The sequence below is a fragment of the Vigna unguiculata genome, chromosome 11, assembly GCF_037176805.1.
Source record: "Vigna unguiculata cultivar grain cowpea cultivar isolate G323 ecotype 2 chromosome 11, ASM3717680v1, whole genome shotgun sequence".
NCBI lineage: Eukaryota > Viridiplantae > Streptophyta > Magnoliopsida > Fabales > Fabaceae > Vigna > Vigna unguiculata.
In genome coordinates, this window is record NC_140802.1 from 47,198,101 (window position 1) to 47,221,315 (window position 23,215).

The 23,215-nt window shown below is 34.9% G+C and overlaps 5 protein-coding genes and 1 long non-coding RNA gene across 7 annotated transcripts; 1 reads left to right on the forward strand and 5 right to left on the reverse strand.

The window, feature by feature from the left end:
• On the forward strand, positions 1–2,122 carry LOC114169981 (uncharacterized). Its single transcript, XM_028055407.2, has 4 exons — positions 1–330; positions 797–986; positions 1,266–1,359; positions 1,601–2,122. The coding sequence occupies exons 1-4, from the start codon at positions 35–37 to the stop codon at positions 1,864–1,866; spliced, it is 846 nt and encodes a 281-aa protein (XP_027911208.1). The 5' UTR covers positions 1–34; the 3' UTR covers positions 1,867–2,122.
• A 409-nt stretch (positions 2,123–2,531) lies between these two features.
• On the reverse strand, positions 2,532–5,909 carry LOC114169979 (uncharacterized). Its single transcript, XM_028055406.2, has 9 exons — positions 5,737–5,909; positions 5,614–5,657; positions 5,470–5,530; positions 4,457–4,496; positions 3,791–4,038; positions 3,641–3,704; positions 3,328–3,419; positions 3,034–3,240; positions 2,532–2,856 (listed from the first exon to the last, which is right to left on the reverse strand). The coding sequence occupies exons 1-9, from the start codon at positions 5,770–5,772 to the stop codon at positions 2,701–2,703; spliced, it is 948 nt and encodes a 315-aa protein (XP_027911207.1). The 5' UTR covers positions 5,773–5,909; the 3' UTR covers positions 2,532–2,700.
• A 2,879-nt stretch (positions 5,910–8,788) lies between these two features.
• On the reverse strand, positions 8,789–12,868 carry LOC114169607 (splicing factor-like protein). Its single transcript, XM_028054845.2, has 2 exons — positions 10,298–12,868; positions 8,789–9,176 (listed from the first exon to the last, which is right to left on the reverse strand). The coding sequence occupies exon 1, from the start codon at positions 12,748–12,750 to the stop codon at positions 10,330–10,332; it is 2,421 nt and encodes an 806-aa protein (XP_027910646.1). The 5' UTR covers positions 12,751–12,868; the 3' UTR covers positions 8,789–9,176; positions 10,298–10,329.
• A 2,298-nt stretch (positions 12,869–15,166) lies between these two features.
• Positions 15,167–15,786, reverse strand: LOC114170694 (uncharacterized). Its single transcript, XR_003601125.2, has 2 exons — positions 15,676–15,786; positions 15,167–15,546 (listed from the first exon to the last, which is right to left on the reverse strand). It is a non-coding gene; the product is annotated as an uncharacterized LOC114170694 (long non-coding RNA).
• A 987-nt stretch (positions 15,787–16,773) lies between these two features.
• Positions 16,774–20,659, reverse strand: ATG3 (autophagy 3 (APG3)). Of its 2 annotated transcripts, none has more exons than XM_028052881.2 (10): positions 20,320–20,659; positions 19,967–20,037; positions 19,697–19,813; positions 19,442–19,608; positions 19,016–19,101; positions 18,333–18,384; positions 17,822–17,887; positions 17,571–17,698; positions 17,227–17,328; positions 16,774–17,036 (listed from the first exon to the last, which is right to left on the reverse strand). In XM_028052881.2, the coding sequence occupies exons 1-9, from the start codon at positions 20,478–20,480 to the stop codon at positions 17,232–17,234; spliced, it is 945 nt and encodes a 314-aa protein (XP_027908682.1). In that variant the 5' UTR covers positions 20,481–20,659; the 3' UTR covers positions 16,774–17,036; positions 17,227–17,231. The 2 variants fall into 2 exon arrangements, with proteins under 2 accessions (XP_027908682.1, XP_027908683.1); XM_028052882.2 differs by having other exon boundaries at positions 19,016–19,089; positions 20,320–20,656.
• A 337-nt stretch (positions 20,660–20,996) lies between these two features.
• On the reverse strand, positions 20,997–22,734 carry LOC114169151 (pentatricopeptide repeat-containing protein At5g66520-like). Its single transcript, XM_028054190.2, has one exon. It carries the CDS (start codon positions 22,585–22,587, stop codon positions 21,106–21,108), a length of 1,482 nt encoding a protein of 493 aa, XP_027909991.1. The 5' UTR covers positions 22,588–22,734; the 3' UTR covers positions 20,997–21,105.
• Positions 22,735–23,215: the final 481 nt, after the last annotated feature.

The window sequence follows — 23,215 nt, forward strand, 5'->3', positions numbered from 1 at the left end:
ATCGGTTCATCGTTCAGCTCTTATTGGTCCCAAGATGTTTTGCTCTTTTCACGGCGAAGCAGCGAAAAACAGTATAAAATGTTTTTCTAGGGATTCTTCTACTTCTGATTGTAGCCATGATCACAAAATCAAATCCTCGTACCTTGTCCTCTCATCTTCTCCTTGCAAGAGAGGTTCCTTCTCTGTCTCTCAGATACCCGTTTCGTCTTCTTCCTCTCACAGCGATGATGCCGATCACCCAAATAAGGTTTTTGTGGATGACGATGAAGCCCTTTTTGGAGCCGTTCCTTCTCCCACTGAGATTCAAACTGCTCTCACTTCACTTAAACAGTAAGCAATTATTTTGGAAAAATCGTTTGTTCAGCAAATGATACTGAAACTACACCCTAGTTTTCTTGAATTTGCACACAATCGTGACCATTTTTTAACAAGGAAACACACTGTAATCTCTTTTTTAGTCGCATTGAGTCTATTCATGCAATTTATTTCAATCCATTAAGGGCCAGGTATTGAATACATGTTAATTATAAAAAGAAAGGGGTAATGGAGAAAAATGATGATGTTAGTGTGATTTGAATCCATTAAGGGCCAGGTATTGAATATTACTTTGGTCTTCTTTTTTTCTATCTTAGTTGTTGAAATGTTTAATTGTTTTAATGTTTGAGTTTAGTTATTCATTTTATTATTATGCCGAGTAATATTTATATTTTAGTTTTGATGCTTGAAAATTGATATGATTTAGTCTTTGTATATCTCTTTTAAATACTATTATCTATTATATTTTTTGTACGTGCAGGGTCTTTGGGTGTTCTTCACATGTCAAAGATACTCCTTTAGCTTTAGTTGATCAAGTAGATTCAGATCTGTCTGAAGCAGACTGGAAAGAACCTTCTCTGTGTTCATATAATCCAAGCATTTTACAAGCTGATGTTTTTGATAGAGCTTCTTTTGCAATTCATTTATTGCAGACGGATGCATGTGTTGAGGTGTAGTTTATGATACATGACTCTCATTCTAATAAAATAACTCAGATGATTGTATATAATCATGAAGAAGATTTTAAGTACCTCTAGTTGTTGAATTCTTAGAATTGTTTTTATGTTTGTACAAAATATCTGGACAGCATATTTTTGTTTTTTCTGTTTGTATATAAATTATGTACAGAAAACTGGTGAAAATGATATGATGTCATTCACACAAAATATACAAGTCTTTGGGTCAAGAGCATCTTCATTAATTTTAAAAAATTGTTTGTGTGATTGCAGAGGATGGTAAGATCGTTATCATCAGATAAATCTGTTTGGGATGCTGTACAGAAAAATCAAGCCGTACAGAAATTAAGGAACGCCCTGAATGCAGGTTGGTTTTGGAGTGTTATTGTATATGTAAATAGTTTAACAGGTGGAATTTTCTGAGAATTTATTCATACTAGTCTATCAGTGTAACTCATCTGATATTCATACTAGTTACTAAAAACATGATATCTTTTTGTAGAGATATGATTTCATTTTTACATTTGTTGCATGTTAGACATGTCACTGACATTTTCCACATTTATATAGGCATTATATTTTGATTAATTTGGACTTGAAATTTGCAGAAAGAGACGAGAACTCGGATGAAACAGTGGACAATGACTCTCCTGACACAAAAAATGTCATACTGCGGATGTCTGGTGCTGTAATAGCCAAACTAATGGAAGCAATTGAGAATATGACCGAGATTGTGAAGAAGTTGTTTCAAAGTGCACGTCACAAGAGAGCAGCATATGCAGGAAAATCTAATTCATTCAAAATGAAGCTGAGAGTTTCTGTCATGCTTTCCATAATGATCTTTCTATTTGTGGTGGTGGGTCGTTTCTATTAATCTAATTCATTCAATGAGAAGTTAATCCACGGCATAGTTCAACAAAGTGTTGACAGTTCTCATTGATTCTTTGGCACTATTTCTTGTGGGTAAGACTTTGGGATTGGGATGTTTACCTATTTGTCCCTTTTTGCTTCCTCCCAAACAAAAAAGAAGAGATTTTGCTTCCTTGTGGACCAAACAAGGAGTAAAAGCTATCATTTGTATACATGAATTTTACTTGGTCTTTACAATCTATATGCGAATTTGACTTTAATGAGCTTGACTATGCATGCTTCTCTATGTCTCAAGTAAAATTGTTTTTGATTGAAAAACATTTCTTCTAAGCTTTAAGTTTCCTATTGAGCATAACTAGTATGATTGCCTAGAGTGGGTTTTGTAGTAAAAATACCACAAAAGATAAAAAGAGTATACATAGTCCGAATACATGTAAAAAACAAGAAGTTTTAGTAAAATACTCTAGCATATTAGAGAGAAACTCAGAACAGAATTGAGATTCCCTATGATTTGTGATTTCTTATAAATTTTAAGCTGTAGTTTAAGAGATTTTAGTCAGTGATAGAATGCGTTTAAAATAGTCATCGCTAGACAATTTTGTTAAAAGATCAAATCCATTGAAGCAAGTGAACTATATCCATACCAGAAACTTGTCAGAATCAGTCATGTAACCAAAGCAATTACAAATATGCATTCAATTTTCCGCTTGATATTCATTAGTTAGGTGCTTGTTCAAGTATCCAATTTGCACTTGCTCACTGGCAGTGACTTTTTAATTAATCACATATTCACATAAGCCAAAAAGGTACTGTACCATTCCTGCACGCGACGCATCAGTCATTTTTTGCCTCCAGTGTTTCTCAGATCAATTGAATCAAGATCAGGAACTACAACAACCTTATTGCTAAGCTCGCCAAGATTGCAGATCTGTTTCTGTGCAATGTTCACCGCTACAATATCTTGAGCAAATCCACATTTTGTACCCGGAGATAGCTGTAAGAGAACAAAAGATTAGCTACAAAGTAAAAGAACTAAAATATTGATCTGCTATCAACAAACAGCACGTTCTTCAATTTTAATTGGAACCACAAGGGAAAAATAATCTGACTTTGCACTTAGTTTTAAAAATAGAGATGGGAAAATAGCAAAAAAACATTCTTAGTTTCTTACGTCGAACAGAGCTTCTCCTAGTTTAAGTTTGATTGCTCCACTCTTGTACACCTGCATCTTGCCCATATATCCACTTGGCAACTCTTCCAAAGCACGAGCCTTTCCAGACACTGTTGTTGTACCAATTTGCTCCTTCTCCTTCCCCTCGTTAAAAGGCATATTTTTAGGAAACTGAAATAAAAACATCTTATGTTGCTCACTCTTCTCCTGTCAAAAAATCATCTGAGCATTATTATATCTGTTTCAGCTGTATAATACTTGTACAATTTATTATATTCCATGATGACTACTAACCAAGAGCTCGAGTTCTGCAGCAGAGTTAACAGTATTCTCATCATACTCCAAATTAGTAGCAGCTTCCCCAAATTCTTCCTCATCAAGAATTTCTACCAGATTAAAAAGTCACATGACTGTCAATGTTTAGAAAAGCATCCTTTGGAGACTTTTGCTAAAACTATATCTTCTAGACTACTGCTACTGCACTGTGTAAAAGTTATCCTCCGGACTTTTATCAGTCGAGTTCACGAATATTAATTCTATTAATAGATCATTTATTGACATATATATATATATATATATATATATATATATATATATTAGAGCAAACCTGGATTTCCAGAATTTGGCTTCCTTAATGGAAGAGTAATGGGATAATTAGAGTTGTTATAATCCTGTAGATAAATATTCAAATGCTTAGATGCTTGAGAATGATACAGATAACAATAGAATAGATGACAGAGATCACACATTCTCTCACCCATGGTTCCTTGTACTCTCTTTTGAATTTCCTTGCTGATGCATTGATGGTATTATCAATAACATCTACCATGCTGGTATCATCTTGATCCTCAGTAGCAGCAGAAGAACGTCTTGAACGAATTGGCTCTTTAGCCAAATATTTACTCGGTGAGCCACTGTTTGTGCCATTATCTATAGCTTTGCTCGTGCCATATGTCCTGAGGGAGGTTGATGAAATTCCAGGACTAAACGCGACTTCCACGCTTGCTGCAAGTTTTATCAATCACAGAATATAAGCAGCAAACAAGATGAATGGAATATTAATCACGAAGGTGAAGAGCTTTAGACCAAATGCTCCACTAATATTTTCCATGGTAAAATGGTTTAGACAAATATAACAAGTCCAGTAAGAAACTATTTTGAAAAAAAAAATAACATATATCATTTAAATGTACCATAACTCGTTTGAAACTATAACCGGGTTTTTCCCTTTACCCAAATAAACTATAATAATTACCTCTCCTCTCCATACAAATATCTTTAATGTAAAAGACTTTATCATTAACCACAAACATTTCCTAACAGCAATGAACTATCATGAAAGATTGACTGATAATGAATGCAATATTTTTCGTATTTTCAACTATGTATTTTGGCATGTAAGCTTAAACTAAAGAAAATTTACATTTTCTTTCCACTTTAGGCTCGCGTCTCGCTGAATTCTCCTGCAAACGTAGAAAAGAGGTAAATTAGTGACGCTTTAGCATTAAGGGCATTAAAAAGGACAACTAAAAGGAAAAGCTTAACGTAACAATTGCTCCTTGTGATATATTATTCGCCTATATAGTCTAATCTGGTAGAAGATATCTCGAGCATGAAAGACCATAAAATAAGGCTAAATACAATAATTATGGCATGACCAGATACTATATCTTCGCTATGGTTCAGGAAGTCAGAGATGACGAGTAAGCTATTCTGAACTATTATACCGAAATTAATCAAAACTAAACGATGAAGTTATAGATTTATTTTATTGAAGAGAAGGTAAAAGAATAAGGAAACAAAGTTGACTTCTCATTTTCTTTTCTTTGTACTTTCAACAATTTTAAACTTTTATTCCAAGCACACATATTTGGTATTGGTTATTTTTGTGGGCAAAAATAAATAAATAAATAAATACTTTTTTTTATTTTGAAAGTACCGTTCTTAAACTTTTATTATACTCTGTTTTGAATGAAAAAATTTTAATGAGTGCAAAAAAGTGGTAAGATTGTTAATCTTTGCAATTACTTATTTAAATTCTTCGCTAATTACTATTAGTTGTAAACTATAAATTATGTTGAATTAAAAAAGCGATGTTTATATTTTAAAAATAAGAGTCGAAGTTAAAGAAGACAACTAGTTTTGACCGAATAATTCAAGTGTAGAAATATTCTGAGTTTCATTACTATAACAGTCTTTTCTTCTTCTTTTTTTTTTTTCTAAACGAGAACTGAAATACGCTTAACTTGTGGTGAACAGCAAGCAGAGGACATTACAATTCATAGTTTTGGCTAACGGATCTAAGAGGGAAATTATTTTTGACAGTAATTGATTTTGAAAGACAAGCTCAGAACAAATAAAAAAAGCTAAAAATTGGAGCAGAATAGTGAAAAGAAGACGAAGAATAGGAAAAAAATGAGGAGTGAAGAGAGTTACATATCGACGAGAGAGAAGTCGAGCAGGTGTGGTGTCTTCGTCTTGTTTATTGTCGAGTTGGCTGCATCGAAGCAATTTCTTAACAGAGTTAGAGAAGAATGTTAGCAATGATATGAGGAATTCAAAGTGAACTTGTTGAATTACGTTTTGGGAGCACGGGCTCTGGGTGGTCTGGGAGTGTACTTGTGCTGAAAACACACACAGAACAAACATAAATTTTGACCCCAAAACATTCACAAAAATGAGGGATTTCGTGTATGTTAGTACCTTCCTGCTTCTCGAAGAGCCCTGATCTGGATCCATGGCGTTGCAGTTCAATAAGATCAACAACCAAACGATGAACCCAAAAATTCAATAATTTTGACCGAAAAAAAGTTTCGAACCCAAGACCTAACTCAGAAAAATAGTTTAGCGCAACCACTTCACTCGTATGACGATTTATGTCCTCCAACTCTACTTTATTTTATAAAACTACATTTTTCAAATTCTATATTTGTCGTCCAAGAGTAAAAAAATTACACTTTGTAATTATTTTTAATTAACAAAGAAAAGTCCATTTACATTTTTTTTCCGATTAGTATTAGCTATATCTGTAAAACTAGTTCTTACGTACTTCTAACATATTGTGCAAGGTCTGTTAGGTAAATATTTTATAAACAATTATAATTTGTTATAAGTTAAAATTGATTTATACATAAATCTGAAAATTAACTGTTAAAAAATAATTTGAAAAGTTTAATGTGACTGTTTCTTTTCTTATGTCTTAAAGAAATTTTTTATAAAGAATAAACTTATTTAAAATTATCGGAGGTAAATTTCTCATACGGGGGAAACAGTTTATATTAATTTTTTTTTACACAATAATATCAGCACTTCAGGATTCCAGAAATCTCTCTCAAATCAATGCCCCTCCTTGTGTTATTTAAATTTTTTTTACTAAAATAAAAAATAATGAATAGAAATCCTTATTCCACCCCGCTAATTCTACCTTGAAGAAAATTTTGTAGGTTACCTATATGAGGTAATATAAGTGGTTCATTCATGTTCTACATTTAATATTAAAATAGAGAAAATTCACATCCCTTTACATCTAAAATCTCTCTTTCCAACTATACTATAAGTGTTTCGTCTAAAATTATAGTGAAAGATCTCCCAGGTATTTTTCTTTGTTTTTTTTTTCATTAAGGATAAGTTGTAATCTTGTTGATACTAGGTACACATTACCAAACTTGAAATGACCCTGTAATTTTCCTAAGGTTTCATCTTTCTTCTCTTTTAATTCTCTACTCTAGGTTTAGCTCCTTTAAGAAAATGTATGTAAATATTACTTCAATGAAAACCAACATACTTGGCATAACATTGCACAACTCGACCAATTGTTGATTACAGGTCTTATAAAATTTAAAAACAATATAGTCTCTAAAGGATTGGTAATGTCGCAAAAAGGTTATTTTTTTACTTGTAAAGTTAATGCTTAAATATATGCGCAATTTTTATTCATTTATATTTTAGTTAAATCTTGGACCATCATTTCATTTATCTGAATGTTTTCGGGTCCAAATTTATGTTTCATTATAGTTGTTTGACGGTATAAAGCAACACACATAAGTATCATCTTGCAAGTAAAGTAGCATTACCCTAAAAAATAGAACAAGGTTGGAGGCTCTCCAATATAGGTAACATATTCCCAATTGAAGAATAGAAAATAAATACTCCTAGATACTTTAGTATTTCTTATCTCAAGCCCTCCAACTATACCGGGAACATATCTAATGAAGAATTGTCTCCAAATAAGAGCGTTGATGAAAAACAAAATTTAAACTTTGAAAATGCATTCTTAGTTTTTTTTTTAAATAAACTTTCATTCACAATTTTTATAATAAGACCAATCACGAGTGAAATGATAAAAGATACATGGTCAAATCCGTGTAATAAAATTAACATTAAATATTACACATTAAAAGATACATGGTTAAAATTGACTACATGTACTTTACACGAAAAATATTACACAATTGAACACATTGGGCAAGACAGCTGCATAAGGGGTAGAGTACACACGTAAACACAAGAAAATGTATACGTAGCATGAGAGACATTGCTAGATAAAACGATTCACAGCAAGAACTAAAACCAAAATCTCCGGATGAAACAACAGTAAGTCATTATTTGACATGTTTCAACTTGCATCTGATGAGTGAAAAACAAAACTATATTTCTAAGTGAATACCACAGATACATTAACTAAAAGGAGCACATAAACGAATCACAATATCAAACATGACACGGACATCTAAGTTTAAGTCTTAAAACCGATTTATAATGATAAGTTATAAAGTTTTCTTGGCTTCATAAAACTGTGGATTAAAGTACTATAAGACTTGTTTAAACAATCTTTTTCTGTGCTTAGGTCGTCTATCTAATCTAATCTAACTAGATTCTATCTAATCTAACAACATTTGAAGGATCTTACGGCCCTAATAGATCACAGAAGATGAAAAAACTACATATTTGCTGTCAAACCACGTAAAAAAACATAGTCACTCGTGAAGTACTTAAATAACGGTCATACTACTATTTTTTTTTTATGGCATACAGCGCCTAAAAAAAGCACACCAGCAAATTAGCAAGATTAGTGGATTTGATTGATGACCATGACCTAATATTGCATAGTTGAATTAGAAAACTTTATATATCCCTAGTGACAATACAAAGATGATCTAATTCAAAAAGGCAGATATGAAGCAGGAAAATATAGAAAATTTCTACAACTCCAATTCTTTGATCATTTACTCTATCTTCGCCCAGCAACAGAGCTAAACGAAGCATGTGCAGACAACTCAAACACTATCGTTTTCACCTCAGCCTTCACCTTATGCCAAATAATATTGGCCGTGTCAACTGGACCACATGATCACTTCAGAAACAAATGTGAAACTTCATAATTGCCTGTGTCATGATACAAGAACTTGGTGTTGATAACACCATGTCAGCTAAACTTTTAATTTGAGGCAAAATGTAACAATGCCAATGCCTGACATTTATCATGCCAGGAACAGAAAATCGTTTCAACTCTTTTTACCTGTCACACTTAGAAATGTTAAATACATTTTATAGTTGCATGATCAAACCATTTAATAAAAATCTCTTTCTACCAACCCAGAATGCCTAAAGCAAATGGCAAGGTTTTATTACCTTCATGATGAGAGAGATGTATGATTAAAGGCATCTAAAACGCAGCTTCAGCACCAAGCGATAAAGACAACTATAGTGCTCAAAAAAATTTAAGCTCATCACCAAAACTATAAGTTAGAATCAGTTGTCAATAAACTAAATATCTTAAATACTGAATGTGGCAACCGAACAGTATTAATATGAAACACCAGGAACCAGCTGCCATAAAAGTTCAAACAAATTTTCAAAAGGAAACATTAGCAACCAGACATTACTGTGTAAATCAATAAAATGCCACAGAAAATAATTCAGACAGTATTAAGTCCTACACAACAAGAAATGATTAATAAAAATCATAACTATAATATGTTTTTGACTTCTGCCGTATGAAGACTGCTATCAACTTCTAGCCCAAATCTCTGCAAATTTCATAACAGTACAGCAAGGTTAAAGAAGTGAGTCCCAAACTTCGAAGAAAGACATGGCAAGAGGTTAAGAAATCAGGTTCACAAGAGCTCCAAGAAACATCAGGCCTGTCACAACGTTACATCATAATAATGAAGAGTTAACAGAGGTAAAATCATGATGAAATATCAAATAAACATGTAAAAGGCCATTGCTGGTTTTATGCATGATTACAAAGCTTGAGTATGGACATCATCATCAAGAAGAATAAACAGAAACAATATAAAAGGAATTTAAAAATGTAATCTGCAAAGTAATGCATTCAATCATACACATTACTGTATATATGTCAATAAATCAGCCAACCATAAAAGACAACGGAGGTTTCTTCTTTTTTAATTCATTCGAAGATGCGACTTTTAGTTTCTGCTCCAATGCACCAAAAAAATTATGAAGGAGAGCAGACACCACCACCACATTCATACATTAGCTGGCGAAAATATATCCAAGAAATTTTTTGTGCAGATATCAAATACTTACACAGTCATATACCAGTTTGCCCTTTCTCCTGTAAGGGCCCTTCGATCATTCAGAAAATACGATGGAACTTAAGTGCAAAGAACATTGAATACATTATTTATATAGATAAAATAGCTTTGTTTGGGGGAAGGCTTTTGCAGCTAACATTGCTCCAAATTTTGCAGAAAAATAACAAAGTTCGGGGAAAAAGAATACATACCAAAATTAAGAATCCATCCTTGGGATGGCTAAAAAATACAACGGGAATAAAGCAAATGTGCTAACGGGAAAAAAAGGTACACAGAAAGCACAACAACCATTGACTTGCAGATGAAAATCCAACCTTAAATGAGGTAACACAGCATTTAACTATGAACGTAAAAGTTAATTTTCAAAGCATTAGTGTATTAGTAAGGATCCAAATTAAAAATTTCCATTATCCCACCTGTCTCCAATTAGAAGAATGTCAGAAAAAGCTGATGATTTTCATGGGATGATCATCTGCTGAAATGAATTTCAAATAAAGACTTTCATGGGTGAAAAGTTATTTTTCAGGAATAAATCTAATTTCAGACAGTTACAAATAACTAGTGTAGGTCCAATTAGTTCAAATAAAAAGATCAAGACTTATTTCAGTTATGAAAACAAGGAATTGAATGCTAGATCGTAACAAAGTAAAACATGTATATCATCTGTTAAGAAAAAAAGGAAACCAAGATGACATACGCACCTTTTGGAAACCGAAACACTATTTGAACAAAATCATTTCATCTCTGCCATGAACTTCTCATACTCTGAATCAGCACCATATGAAGTCTTCTCAGCTGATGAAGGAGGAGGAGGCACTGGAGGATTAGTGGTCCTAGGCACATTTCCAATGCTCAAGGATTGATCTGTACCATACGTTGTCTTGTCTGCCGATGAAGCAGGGGGCGGAACAAGAGAATTGTTGGCCCAAGGCACATTTGCAATGTTGTGCGATTGGTCTGAAGTTGAAACAGGAATGGGGGCAGATGGGGGAGGTGGAGGAGGAACTGCGTTATAGTAAGGTGGATATCCATAAGATGCAGGATATGTAGGTTGAGCTGCAGGTGGCATTGAAGGTACCGAGTTACCATATAAATTGACTGCTACAGACTGAGTTGAGGTACTACTGTCAGACTGCACTCCCGGTGGGTAACTCTGCTGCACTTCACTAGAAGTTGCAGGCTGGGATGGGGCACCAGGAGGGCCAGTCTGTACAGGGGGAGGATATTGAACCCCATATGGAGGCATCGGTTGACCTTGCATAGGTGGATACATGGTTGAGCCAGGTGGAGGAGGAGCGTAAGGAGCATAAGGAGGAGGAACAGGGGGACCCCATGGCACTGGGGTACCACCGTAACTCCCAGGAGGAGCAGTCCCAAGGGGGCCACCGGCAGCATACTGTTGGGACGGATAAGCACCGAGTGGCTGGCTTGGAACAGGATAAGTAGGCACAGCAGATGCTGGTGGGCCAGGCGGCACAACAGGCTGAGGAGGCTTACCAGCAACTCTCACTGCAATTGTTCGACCCTCAAGGCGATAACCGTTCATGGCCAATATTGCATTGTTTGCCATGGTTATATCAGCATACTTCACAAAACCGTATCCTTTACTTAAACCGGACATTCGATCCTTGATCACTTTTGCCATAACAATCTCACCAAATTGTTGAAATAATTGGATTAGGCCATCGTCATCAAGGCTGGGCGGCAAATATCCTATGTACAAATTTGTATCATCAATTTCCTTTTTAACAGCAGCAGCCCCTAAGCCAGCTTGAGCCAAACCACCAGCCGTAGCGGAATTGTTAGCCCAAGGAGGATTGCTTCCAGAAGTGCCTGCTCCAATAGCCAAGGTACTGGTTTGCTTTGTTGCAGATTCAGGAACCGAACCACCCAACTCTGCTAGGAAATTCTGATACTCATCATCCATCTTCTTCCCAGTAGCACCCTTCACCGGACAATCTATGCTTGGATGACCACCATCCCCACAATGCTTACAGACAACTTCACTCTTGAAAGTCGAAGTCCTAGTAGGACATGCATATTGGCGATGACCTGGTTCACCACATAGCCTGCAATACTCCTCATCCCTGATTGTACCATTCAATGCAGCTAGTTCCCTGAGCTGTTGCCTCTTGTGCTCATTCAATACCTCATCTACGGGCTGCAAGAGCTTCTCCACCATACCCGCGGCGGCCTCAAGCGACTCCGGCGTCTCAGCCTCTACCAACACATGCAAATCCTCATTCTCCGAAGGGTCAGGCTTTAGATCCCTCTTCTGCTGTAGCCTACCCTCCTTCACTGATCCTTTACCCCGAATCACAATTTTAGCACCAGTTTCTTTCTCCATCCGCTTCTGGGTGTTACCTCTGGGACCAATAATAAGCCCAATGAAATTGTAACCAGGGTATTCTTTCATCGGTATATAAAGCTTCTTCTGAAGCTTGGGTGGCCTGTAATCCGCAGGTGGCTTAAACGCAGGGTTCTTCTTTATAATCTGAGATATTATTTCCTGTCTCTCTTTTTGCAATCTCTCACGCGCACGGTATTCCCTAGTGTTAATCCTAATGCCCATGTTATCATATATCGGCTCAGGCGAAGGAGATCGAGCACCTTCGGGGCGATCATCTAAGGGTAAACCTGACTGTAACATTCGACTAATCTCAAGAAGCCGACTATTCAAAGCCTGAATCTCAGGATCGAATTCAATACCGCCCATGAAATCAGGAAGTTGAATCACCGGCTTGGGCTCATCATCGGCCCAACGAGACTTCCTCTTCTTCGGCCCGGACCCCAATTCCCCGCCGCTCTGGCCGCTCTGGTCATTCGATTCCGGTTGCGGATCCCATCTGCTCCGGCGGCGGCGCTTGCTCGTAGTCTCCTCCTCGCCGCCAGATTGGTCCCTGTCGGTGCCGCTGCGCGTCAATCCTTCAGAGAGCAATGGCTTCGAAATCTGAGGATGCAATCCGTTATTATCCAAAGGTCCCTGGCCATTCTCCGATGGCCTTCCATCGCTGGTGCCGTTACCGTTTTCGTTTTGTCCGGTTTCCGATTGGTGTTGTGACGAGTTGTGATATTCTGATGGAGCGTGGTTCTGCGGTGAAGAATCGTAGGGATGCGGTGGAGGGAGATTTGGGGTTGAATCGAGAGCGTCCATGGATTGAAAATGAAGATAAGGTTAGGGTTAGGGTTTAGATGTGCGCAGTGGAAACACCACCAAACCAAGAAGAGTCGAGAATGAAGATGAAGATTGTGATGACTTGTGAAGTGGCCACGTGACGCAGTCGCATTAAATAAGAGACCCGACTTGGATTTGGAGCCCAAAACAACGGGTATGCCAAACCCGAATCTGATAATTCGCAAAATGGTTTTCATGCTTTCATCTTACTCTTTCTTTTTTACTGTTACTTTTATTTTATCTCTAGTTCTTTGTCAATTGAGTCTTGGAGGTTATGAATTATTACTTTAGTTTTTACATTATAAATGTAAATACTTATTTTGTATAATTAAAAATTATAACAATAAATAAACATTTCCAAATTATAAAAAGAGTTATGATAAAAAATCATGTACAGTTATGGATACTATTAAAAAAATATTAAAATTTCATTCAGGCTAAAAAATAAAAAATAAAAAATGATTAAAGATAGAAAATATCAATAAACATATCTAAAATAGTTATCATTTAAAAAAAGAAATAAAAATGTGGTTCAAGGATAATTATTAAAAATACTGTCATTCAAAGCAGTTATTCTAACGTAGTACTCAGAGAGATTATTATATAAAATAAATACTTTTTTAAAAACATATAAGATTTATGATTAATATTATTTTTAAATATATAGATAAATATATTAATTTAAAAATACTATTCAGACTAACTTTAGAGATAAAGAAATTAAGAAACGAGAGTCATCAAATATATCAAAAATATAGAGATAGAGATATTATTATTAAGATTTGCTTTAAATCTTCTAAGCACTTAATTATGTTTTAAGTTATAATAAATTTAAAATATTCAAATAAGTCTCAATAAAAAATAAATTTAATAAATTTTTAGAATATGCTTAGTATTTAATAAATTTAAAATTTTTAAATGAATGTTATTAACAAATTTTGCTGAAATTCATGATTTAACTACTATTATTAAATAATGATTAACATAATAATTATTTTGTCATATATGCTAAGTCATCTTACATGTAATTTTATTATGTTTAAAAATATATAAACTATAATTTTACAATTTCAAAATTTTATAATTTTATAATTATACAATTCATATCATTATACTGTTATATATTTATATTTTCATATTATTCTATCGTCATATTATTATATTACTGTATTATTATATTATTATATCATTATATATTCGTATCACATATCTTATCACATCATATATCTTATCGTTATATAATGTCATAGTTATATTATTATATTATTATTATATTATTATATAATCATATTTTATATTATTATATTATATTCTTATATTATCATATTGTCATATTATTATTATTATTATCATTTTATTATATTATTATATTTTCCTATATTTATATCATAATATTATTATATTATTATATTATCGTACATTATATTATCATATCTATAAAATTATTAAATTTTAAAATTGTAATTTATAAAAAAATAAAGTGAACCGCTTAACATCTACTTCATTAAGTTAGCAAACAAATTAACAATAGATATTCAATTCAAAAAAAAATAAATTTATTAAATACCGACTTTAAAAATTTACTAAGAACCCAATCTAAAGTTTCAAAATTTATTTAAAACATAATTAAACGTATAATAAATAATAAGAACTCTAAACAAAATATATTAAACATGTTTAACTGAAATAATAAAACCATGGTAGTTTTGAGGTATGTAAGACATCTTAACTCTATTAATATTAATTTTTTTTCCATAATTTAAACTTTCGAGAAATTACTTTCTGAAATATGATTTGACAGATAATGATCAGCTTCGTAACAAAAATTGGATGTGATCAGAAGTATGGTTTGATAAAAGGAAAATAATGAATAAAAGTTACGAATGTGATATGCAACTTTGTTTGACAGAGAGGTTTTTGAATACATCCTAGACAAGAAGATCAAGGAACAATTTGAATTAAATCCAGAAATAGCTATGAAATCATTAAGTTATAAACAATGATCAACAGATTTGTTGATAGTAAATTGCAGGGTTTAATTAATTAAGTGATATCTACTTTTGTTTAAATGTGTGAGTTTGATATTTACTTTTAAAAATATTTCAATAACTTTTATTATTAAATTAATATAAATATAAATATTTAATTTTATAAGTTATTCTAAATATTAATACCGTTAATACTAATAATTTTTTTGTTAAAAATAATATAATTAATATATTTTTTCAAAAATTAAAACTCAATTAATAAATTTTTAGAAGTAGATATCAAACTGAATCCATTTGAAGCAGATATAAACCTAAATCGAATTAACATCTCCCATAAAAAAAAAGCAGATTAAACATTCATTTGAAGCAAACTCAGAAAATGAATCAGAAGATAGTATAAAACACAATTTATAAAAAGATAGTATCACAATTATCATTATTATGAATAAATATTGATACAACTGAGAAATATCATCTAGAAAGACAGAAACTTCAGTTCATAATAATCATCCCTTTACCATAAGACGGAAAACCCAGAAATAAACTGCAGAATCAGAACCATCGAATTTGACCTAACGTGAAGCAGAATCAAGAGATTGGTTTGGTTTTTTGAGTGAGCATGATGATTTGAAAGCCTCAATCTGTTTCTGACATTTGACATAATCTCCCTTGTTCTCTTCCAAACACTTTTTTAAAGCATCAACATCACAACCTGAATTTATTTTCTTCACTGTGCTGCTATCTCCTGCTTTCTCATCCATAATCTCCAATTGAAAATGTAAAGGTTCTGCATTTTACATCAATTTGTGAATACCTCAATCAAGATAATAACAATATTATAGAACAAGCAATTGAATAACGAAGTCCTGTTATGTGACTTGAATTGATTGAAAATAGAATAAACACAATGTGGTACCGTAGTGAAACGCAGCGTAACTGTGCAAGCCCTGACCTAACACCGCTTACGAAGACCACTATAGATTCCCGCACCATACGATACAGAGCCCCATATTCATAATAATTATTTTTAGTTTTTGGTTGGATATATATTTTTTTCAATTTTTTTTAAATTGTAGCAATTGTTTTTATTGTGATACTATATTGTATTTTGAGAAAAAGTAAAGAAAATAGTTACTTTGCACAATTTTTTTGTTTTTCATTGTGTTAACAGTCTTACTATTATTATTATTATAATAGAATAGTGAGTAATATATATATATATATATATATATATATATATATATATATATATTCTAACCATTTTTACTTTAAGCTTATTTGTCGAAATAAAAGAGGACTACAAACAAAAACAATCTCAAAATTTCAAGACTAATAAATTATAACCAACAATAAAATTATAATACAAAAATTTAGAAAAGTGATAATGAAGAAAATTAGTTAGTATAAATGGGATTTTCAAAAGTTATTTAAAACCTCACATATTAAAATACAAAAGTTGTAGTAGTATTTTACTTTTGACTTTTAAAATGATCAACTTCTCTTAAAAAAAACTTCTTAACTTGATAAAGTTGAACATTTACACATATATGGCTAATACATAAAGAGCAACGTTTGCACTCTAATTAATTACGTATAAATCATTATTCTTTTTATCTGTAGTTGATTTGAGAAGTCATAGATTGGATCTTTTAAATTAGATATGAGATTTGAATATTGACTTTTGCCCATGAAACAAACTAGAAACACATTCTTGAGTCTTCATTGCTGAAAAACTACCTGCTTATGTTTCGAAGAGCTTCGTTAATCATAAATAACAATTCTATAGCTTTTTTAAAATGTGATGTCAAAACCAAATTTCATTCACCATTTGAAGCTTTAGATAATTACATAACTGGCCATTAATTACAATGACATAGCAGAGTCTAGTGATTAAAGCTTTCTCCTGAATATTACATTCTGCCACATTTTCCCACGTCCTATCTTCGTTGATAATTACAAATTTTGCAAACACTATTTTGAAGCATCTACAGAAAATGCTTCGTAGCAATAGGAGTGGAGTTAACCTTGTATATTTTATATTATAGGGAGAAGAATGGCGTTAGATATAGGAATTGTGTGCCAATTATGTACACATCTTAAAGGAAATTGGTCCAACATATTGATAGTCATGACTCACACTGTCATAATTTACATGACATGTACACCAACTTTGTGACAACCAAAGATTATGCTCAGAAATAAACAGAAAGCATTGGTGCTCTGGATCACTGAAAACCAACACTGGACAATATGCCCCCTTAAACTACCAGCTACCATCTGAAAAATTAAAACAGTGCAAATCATCACAATGAGTAATATCTGTCATGAAAAGAGAGTATTAACAGGGTAGAGTATTGACATTTACATGACTCACGGAATGAGGCACTATTACTTGTGAAGTACTTAAATGATAGGAAGAGTGAGCAATTTAGATAATAAGAAAATGATAAGTAATAATCACAATTACCTTGGTCAATGGCTGGAGCTACCAAGATCAAAGTCCATGGTGTAATCGTACTCAATTGTTGGAATTACAGAAGCCATAAATTTTAGGAATAGAAATAGGTACCTACAAAAACAAGTATATGAGATTATATCATCTCATACTCATACACACTCAAACATTACGAACAGGTCCTTCACTTTATTAGATTCATGAACTAGAAGAAATGGGGTAAAGTCCATATCTAATGGCTATACATCTGTGGAAGTTTGTGTTGTTGGAGCCACAACATGGGGTATCAGTACTCATATAATATGGATGAATTATTTCTACATATGAAAGAAATATCTTAGGAAGAAAGGGTTTACTTGTCAACTTCAGGCTCAACACCACGTGACATCAACACATCAATGATTTTCTTCATCACTGCTCCATGTCGACATGGATGAATAGATGCATGCTTCCCAGGCAAGTGAGGATGGTCTTCAATTGTTACCTGCCATAAGTTTAGTTACACATTGTGAGAATGAGAATTAGAGCGAGAGGGCCTTTATTAGGTGAAAAACTAATAATAAAAGCCTATCTATTCATCCATTTATCTATGTATCTAATATCTCACCGTTTTGCGAGCATGGTCTTGACTAACATCTTCAAGGACAAGTTCTGGCTGCAAAAGCATTCTTGCCTGCCAACGAAAAGAGATGGAATTATTAAATTATTAACAAAGTTTCCAAGGTATAGCTGGAAATGATGAAAGGTTTATATGTTTCTACAACTATTTCAACTAAAAATAAATCATGACAGTCAAATGAGAATACAGTATGACAAGAAATTTCACAGGTTTCAAGTTAGATTTATGTCAGCGACATCTTCATTTTTACAGTGCCAATAGTTCATATAGATAACAGAGGACAGCACAAATTATTCCTTCCGTACTCATAAAACTTTGAAAAGTACATTCATTTTCGATGGATCCAAAAGTTACCAATCGGATCATTTTTTCAGTTACCTATTCCATGCATTAAATCAGTAATTCTATCTCTAACTCAAGTAGCTTTGCCACAGTCCTCCTATAGATAGTTCAAACATGACTAAATTATAGTTACAAGGATCAAGTGAATAAAACAAACCTCATCATATCCAGTAAGCCATACTCGTGGTGTTTGATAATATTTATCATACCTGCAAAATGAGCAGGGTCCAACATTAAAAATCATTGCCAGAAAACAATTTCATTCTGCTATAACACAAGAATTTTTTTTAGGGTGGGGTGGGGTTGGGAGGGGAGGGGGCCGGAAAGAGGGAAGGGGGAGAGAGACAGAAAACAGTGTTAGAGAAAAGAGGTAAGAGATAGGATAAGATATCTTCAAAAATAGAAATTCATAGAACTTCTGATGCTGCTGTACACAGAAACATGTAAAAAAGTAACCCTGTTTGCTAATGTTTGACATTTATAATTCTTAGAAACAATATAGCATTCAGTTTACAGATGTTTCGGTTTTGTTTCCAAATTAATTGCCTATAACTAAATTTTTTTTGAAATTGTGAAAATGTTTTTAAAAGAAGTAGCAGAACCAAACTAACAATGTATTTCACATGCCAAGGTTTTCCTGATATCATCATAAATAGCAACTTTGTGGAAGCAACCATAATCAGAACATCAAAGAGAAGCCATAGACATACATGAAGATATTGAAGTCATGAAGCATTTATCATATAGTGGGATACCATAATAAGCCTAGTTGAGGGTTAAAAGTATAGACTGAATGCATAAAATGACAAACATGAAAAATTATATTGAAACTCATCTTACGTGATGCTGACATCGTAAGTTCGGGTTCGTAGAATATTATCGTCATCAGGTTCATGAGCTACTAGATACGTGGACTGAAGAGTGGCCTCCCATTAACATAAGAACAAATAATTAGAGAAATCACATTTCTTAATTCAATATAAAGGTGGCTATAAACAAAGACACAGTAGTAAACAAAAATAAAAGATAATATGAAAATTATTCTGAAAAGTATGGACACCAAAAATCTCCCAACTTCTCTACCTACCTATATATATATATATATATATATATATATATATATATATATATATATATATTTCTTTGACACTACTACATCTGAAAATAGCAGACTATATATTTCTATTTTCCTTCATTTGATTCAGTAATAGATGTAGAACGATTATGAAACACAACCCCTATTCTGAAACAGCAGTATCAACTTACAGGATCATTTTCAACAACATTGCAATTATCATCGAAGTCTGCCATATCCGGAATATCTTCGTCATCCTCGGCTCCCATGTAAGAAGGAATTTGCTTAATAGAACTCTTTTTGCTGATTTCTAGGCCTTCCATGGAAGGTAAATTATCATCCTCCTCAGATTTGTTTTCTTGAAAAAAAAAATGTAAAAGCATAAGCTATGAGGATTAAAGCCAAAGCACAATAAACAAGTCCCCCAGTCCAACAGCAATGTATACCTTTAGGTTTCCCATGAGTTGCTAGCCAGCCATCATTATCATCACCATCAAGCAGAACTTCCCCTCCGGCAGCTTCGTATTCTTCTTCAACAGATGCAGCCCTCCGAAGACAAGGCACTGTTAAGTATTAAGCAACTCCAAAAATCAGTATGATAATGAAAGAGAACATTCTAGATCATACTGTTTGCTTTCAGTAGAGGAAAACAAACATCAGAGACAAAATAATCACGCATGATATAGAGGCATATCATACTCAGATCTTAATCATACCGTTTCTAGTAATCAATATCTGTTTGTCAGGTGGCAAGTACGGCTTCCTCTTCCCTGGCTCACCCGATTCCCTATTCAAAAACAGAACCACAAAAATTAACAGCTGGTAAGAGCCTACATACTAGAGTAAATTCCACATTTACTAATACGATATGAAAAAAGAAAACCCTTTGCTACAGGACATCCTCAAAGAGTACCATGCGCTTCTATCATTCAAGCTGTGCAATCGAAATCCCTTCCAAAAGGAGCAACTTTTGGGATAAAATAGGCAGGGTGAAATTAAATACCCAATACCCATAACCAGAAAAGACGAAAAAGATTGAAAAGTAGACAAAGGGGGGAATTAGAATTACCAGGACCAGGTGGGGCATTTGGCAACGAGATTATCGCCGGCGGTAACAAACTCGGAGACACTGAGAACACCCTTTTCTTTGAAGGCGGAAACGGTTCGGGGGCCAGTGATCCTCTCAACGGTGCCTTTGAAAGCTTCGTGAAGCTTCTGAGACAAAACCATCTCTTCCTCCCACCAAAGATTTTGGGAAATTGAGAAGGAGATTGAAGGAGGAAGAGGTAAGGGTACGAGGAAGAAAGGTTTTTGAGATTGTCCCTTCAACAACACGTTCCCTTTGTCAACACCTCGTCGAATAGTATACTATTGGTGAAAACATATATTTATAGCAACACTCAAAGGGGCAAGGGCACCATCGTTCATATCACATAAGAGGCTGATATAATAACTCTGATTTCCCCTCTGAATATTTATTATTATTTTTTAGTAAATAGTTACATAGGAAAACAAAACTTTAATTTCGGTAATATACGACAAAATTATAACTACAATATATCTTTAGTTATATTTTTGAAAAATCGTTATAGTTTTATTTCTAGAGAATTTTTTTTGAATATAAATAATTACATGCATTAAACATATAAAGGTTTCTATAAAATTATCCAATTTTTTAAACACATGTTTACTTGTGGATTAAATTCACTCAAAGTTCTAGATTAAAAGATACAAAAAACCAAAACTTTTTTTTTAAAAAACAAATTTTTTACATTATAAATAAATATACCCCTCATGAACCTTAGGATTTTCATGAGTGGTTCAATGGTAAAAGGTAGCAATTTGCAGTAGTGGTTCAACAATGGATATAGAGTTGTTCAGAAGAGGAAGCAGAGGCATGAATCTCTATGAAACTGGAAGCAGTGAGCGGAGGAACACCTCTGCGTTTCATCAAATTCCGGGTGTCGGAAACAGCCTCCCACCGCCCCATTCCGGCGTAGAACTTCGCCAGAACAACGTAGCGTCCACCGTGCCCACATTCAAACTCCACCAAATATCTCCCAATTCTGTGACCCAACTCAACGTAGCCATGCATCAAGCACCCATTCACCAAACACCCCCAAATGGCTCCGTCAGCTTCCATTTCCATGCCACTCATGAACGCCACCGCCTCCTCGATCTTCCCGGCGCGAGCCAACACATCCACCACGCAACCATAGTGCTCAATCCACGCCGCAATCCCATGCTTCTCACGCATATACTCGAACAATGTAACTGCTCTACCAAACAGCTCTTTATCATTGCACGCCGTCAGAACGCCGATGAAGGTAACGCCGTTGGGCCTCGGGCCCACCTTCTCCATCTCCGCAAACAGCTCAAGGGCCCAACGGTTCTTCCCGTTGATAGCCAGGCCCAGTATCATGGCGCTCCACGCCGCAACGTCTTTGCTTTTCATCTTTCCGAACACCCTTTCAGCAGGTTCCACGCACCCGCACTTTGCGTAGAAATCGATCAACGCCGTTCCGAGCTCAACTTGGTGATATTCTAACTCTCCGTTTCGGTGTACGTAAGAGTGGATCCACCTCCCTTCTTCGAACGCGCCGATGGCAGCACACGCGCCGAGAACACTCGCCAGAAGCGAGTTATTGGGCTTCACGGTTGCAAAACAATTTTTCTTGAGGTCACGAAAAAGCTGAATGGCGTCGCGGAAAAACCCGTTTCTGACGTAGCCGGAGACCATTGCGCTGTACGACACGTCGTTTTTGTCGGGGATTGCGTCGAACACCTCCCTGGCGTCGTTTACCAAGCCGTTGTTGCAGTAGCCGGTGAGGAGGCTGGTGCAGCACGCGACGTTTTTGTCAGGACTTTCGTCGAACACGCGGCGCGCGGCTTGTGCGCAGGCGTGGTTGGAGTAGGCGGCGACGAGGGAGGTGGCGACGTAGGGATCGTCGAGGTGGCCGAGGCGGAGGATGAGGGAGTGGAGCTGTTGGAGGAAGGAGAGAGAAGGGGAGGCTTTGGAGAGGAGGAGGGTGAAGGTGCGGGCGTTGGGGCGAACGGTGTCGTTTAGCATTCGGAGGAAGAGGGAGGAGGAGCGGCGGGAGAAGGCGGCGATGATGGTGTTGTAGTGGAAGAGAGTGGGGAAAGGGATGCGAGAGAAGAGGGTGTGGGCGTGGCGGAGATCCGCGTGAGCGTAGAAAGCCAAGAGTTTGCTTGAGATGAAGGTGAAGCGAGCGAGGGAGGTGGTGATGGCGTAGGCGTGGATTTGCTTCATCTCTCTCATTGTTGAACATTGTTCCAGAAGACGAACAAGGTTGTGTTTCTGTGAGGTAGAACTCATTCCGACCAAACAACAATTTTTTCCCAGAACTTTATTTCATGAGGGGAATTTCAATTTACAACACAGCAATTGTTCCACGAATAAAAAACAAATTTTGAGGCCATTTATGAAACTATTTAGTATACTTAGAACATGACATTATTTTTCGGAAATGATTATTGAGGTTTTGGAAGCTAGAATACGAAAAAGAAAACCAAAACGGTTGAGTGAATGATGTGACAGCAGTTACCTTGTATAAGAGTGGAACAGTTTGTGGAAACACAAAAGCCTGTGTTTGAAGAAAGAGAGAGAGAGAGTGTGTGAAGGAAAATGACACAGAGTTCCAAAATATTGCATGCGAAGCTCGAAGAACTGCAGGGTATGCTGGATGATGCGTTGCTGCTTGGCCCCGATACTCACTCCCATGACTCCACCTCAAGCGACATCAAACAGAAACTCGCTTTCATGAACAACCTGTTATCTGCTGAACTCTCTTCTCATCCCTCACAACCCCATTACTTGGACCAAATCTCAGAGTGGTTATCCACAATGGAGAGGAATTTTAAAAAATGGGATTCATCAAGACCAGGGCACCACGGTCATGATATGGACAAGGATTCCACTTCCTCCAACACAGATTCCTGCGTCA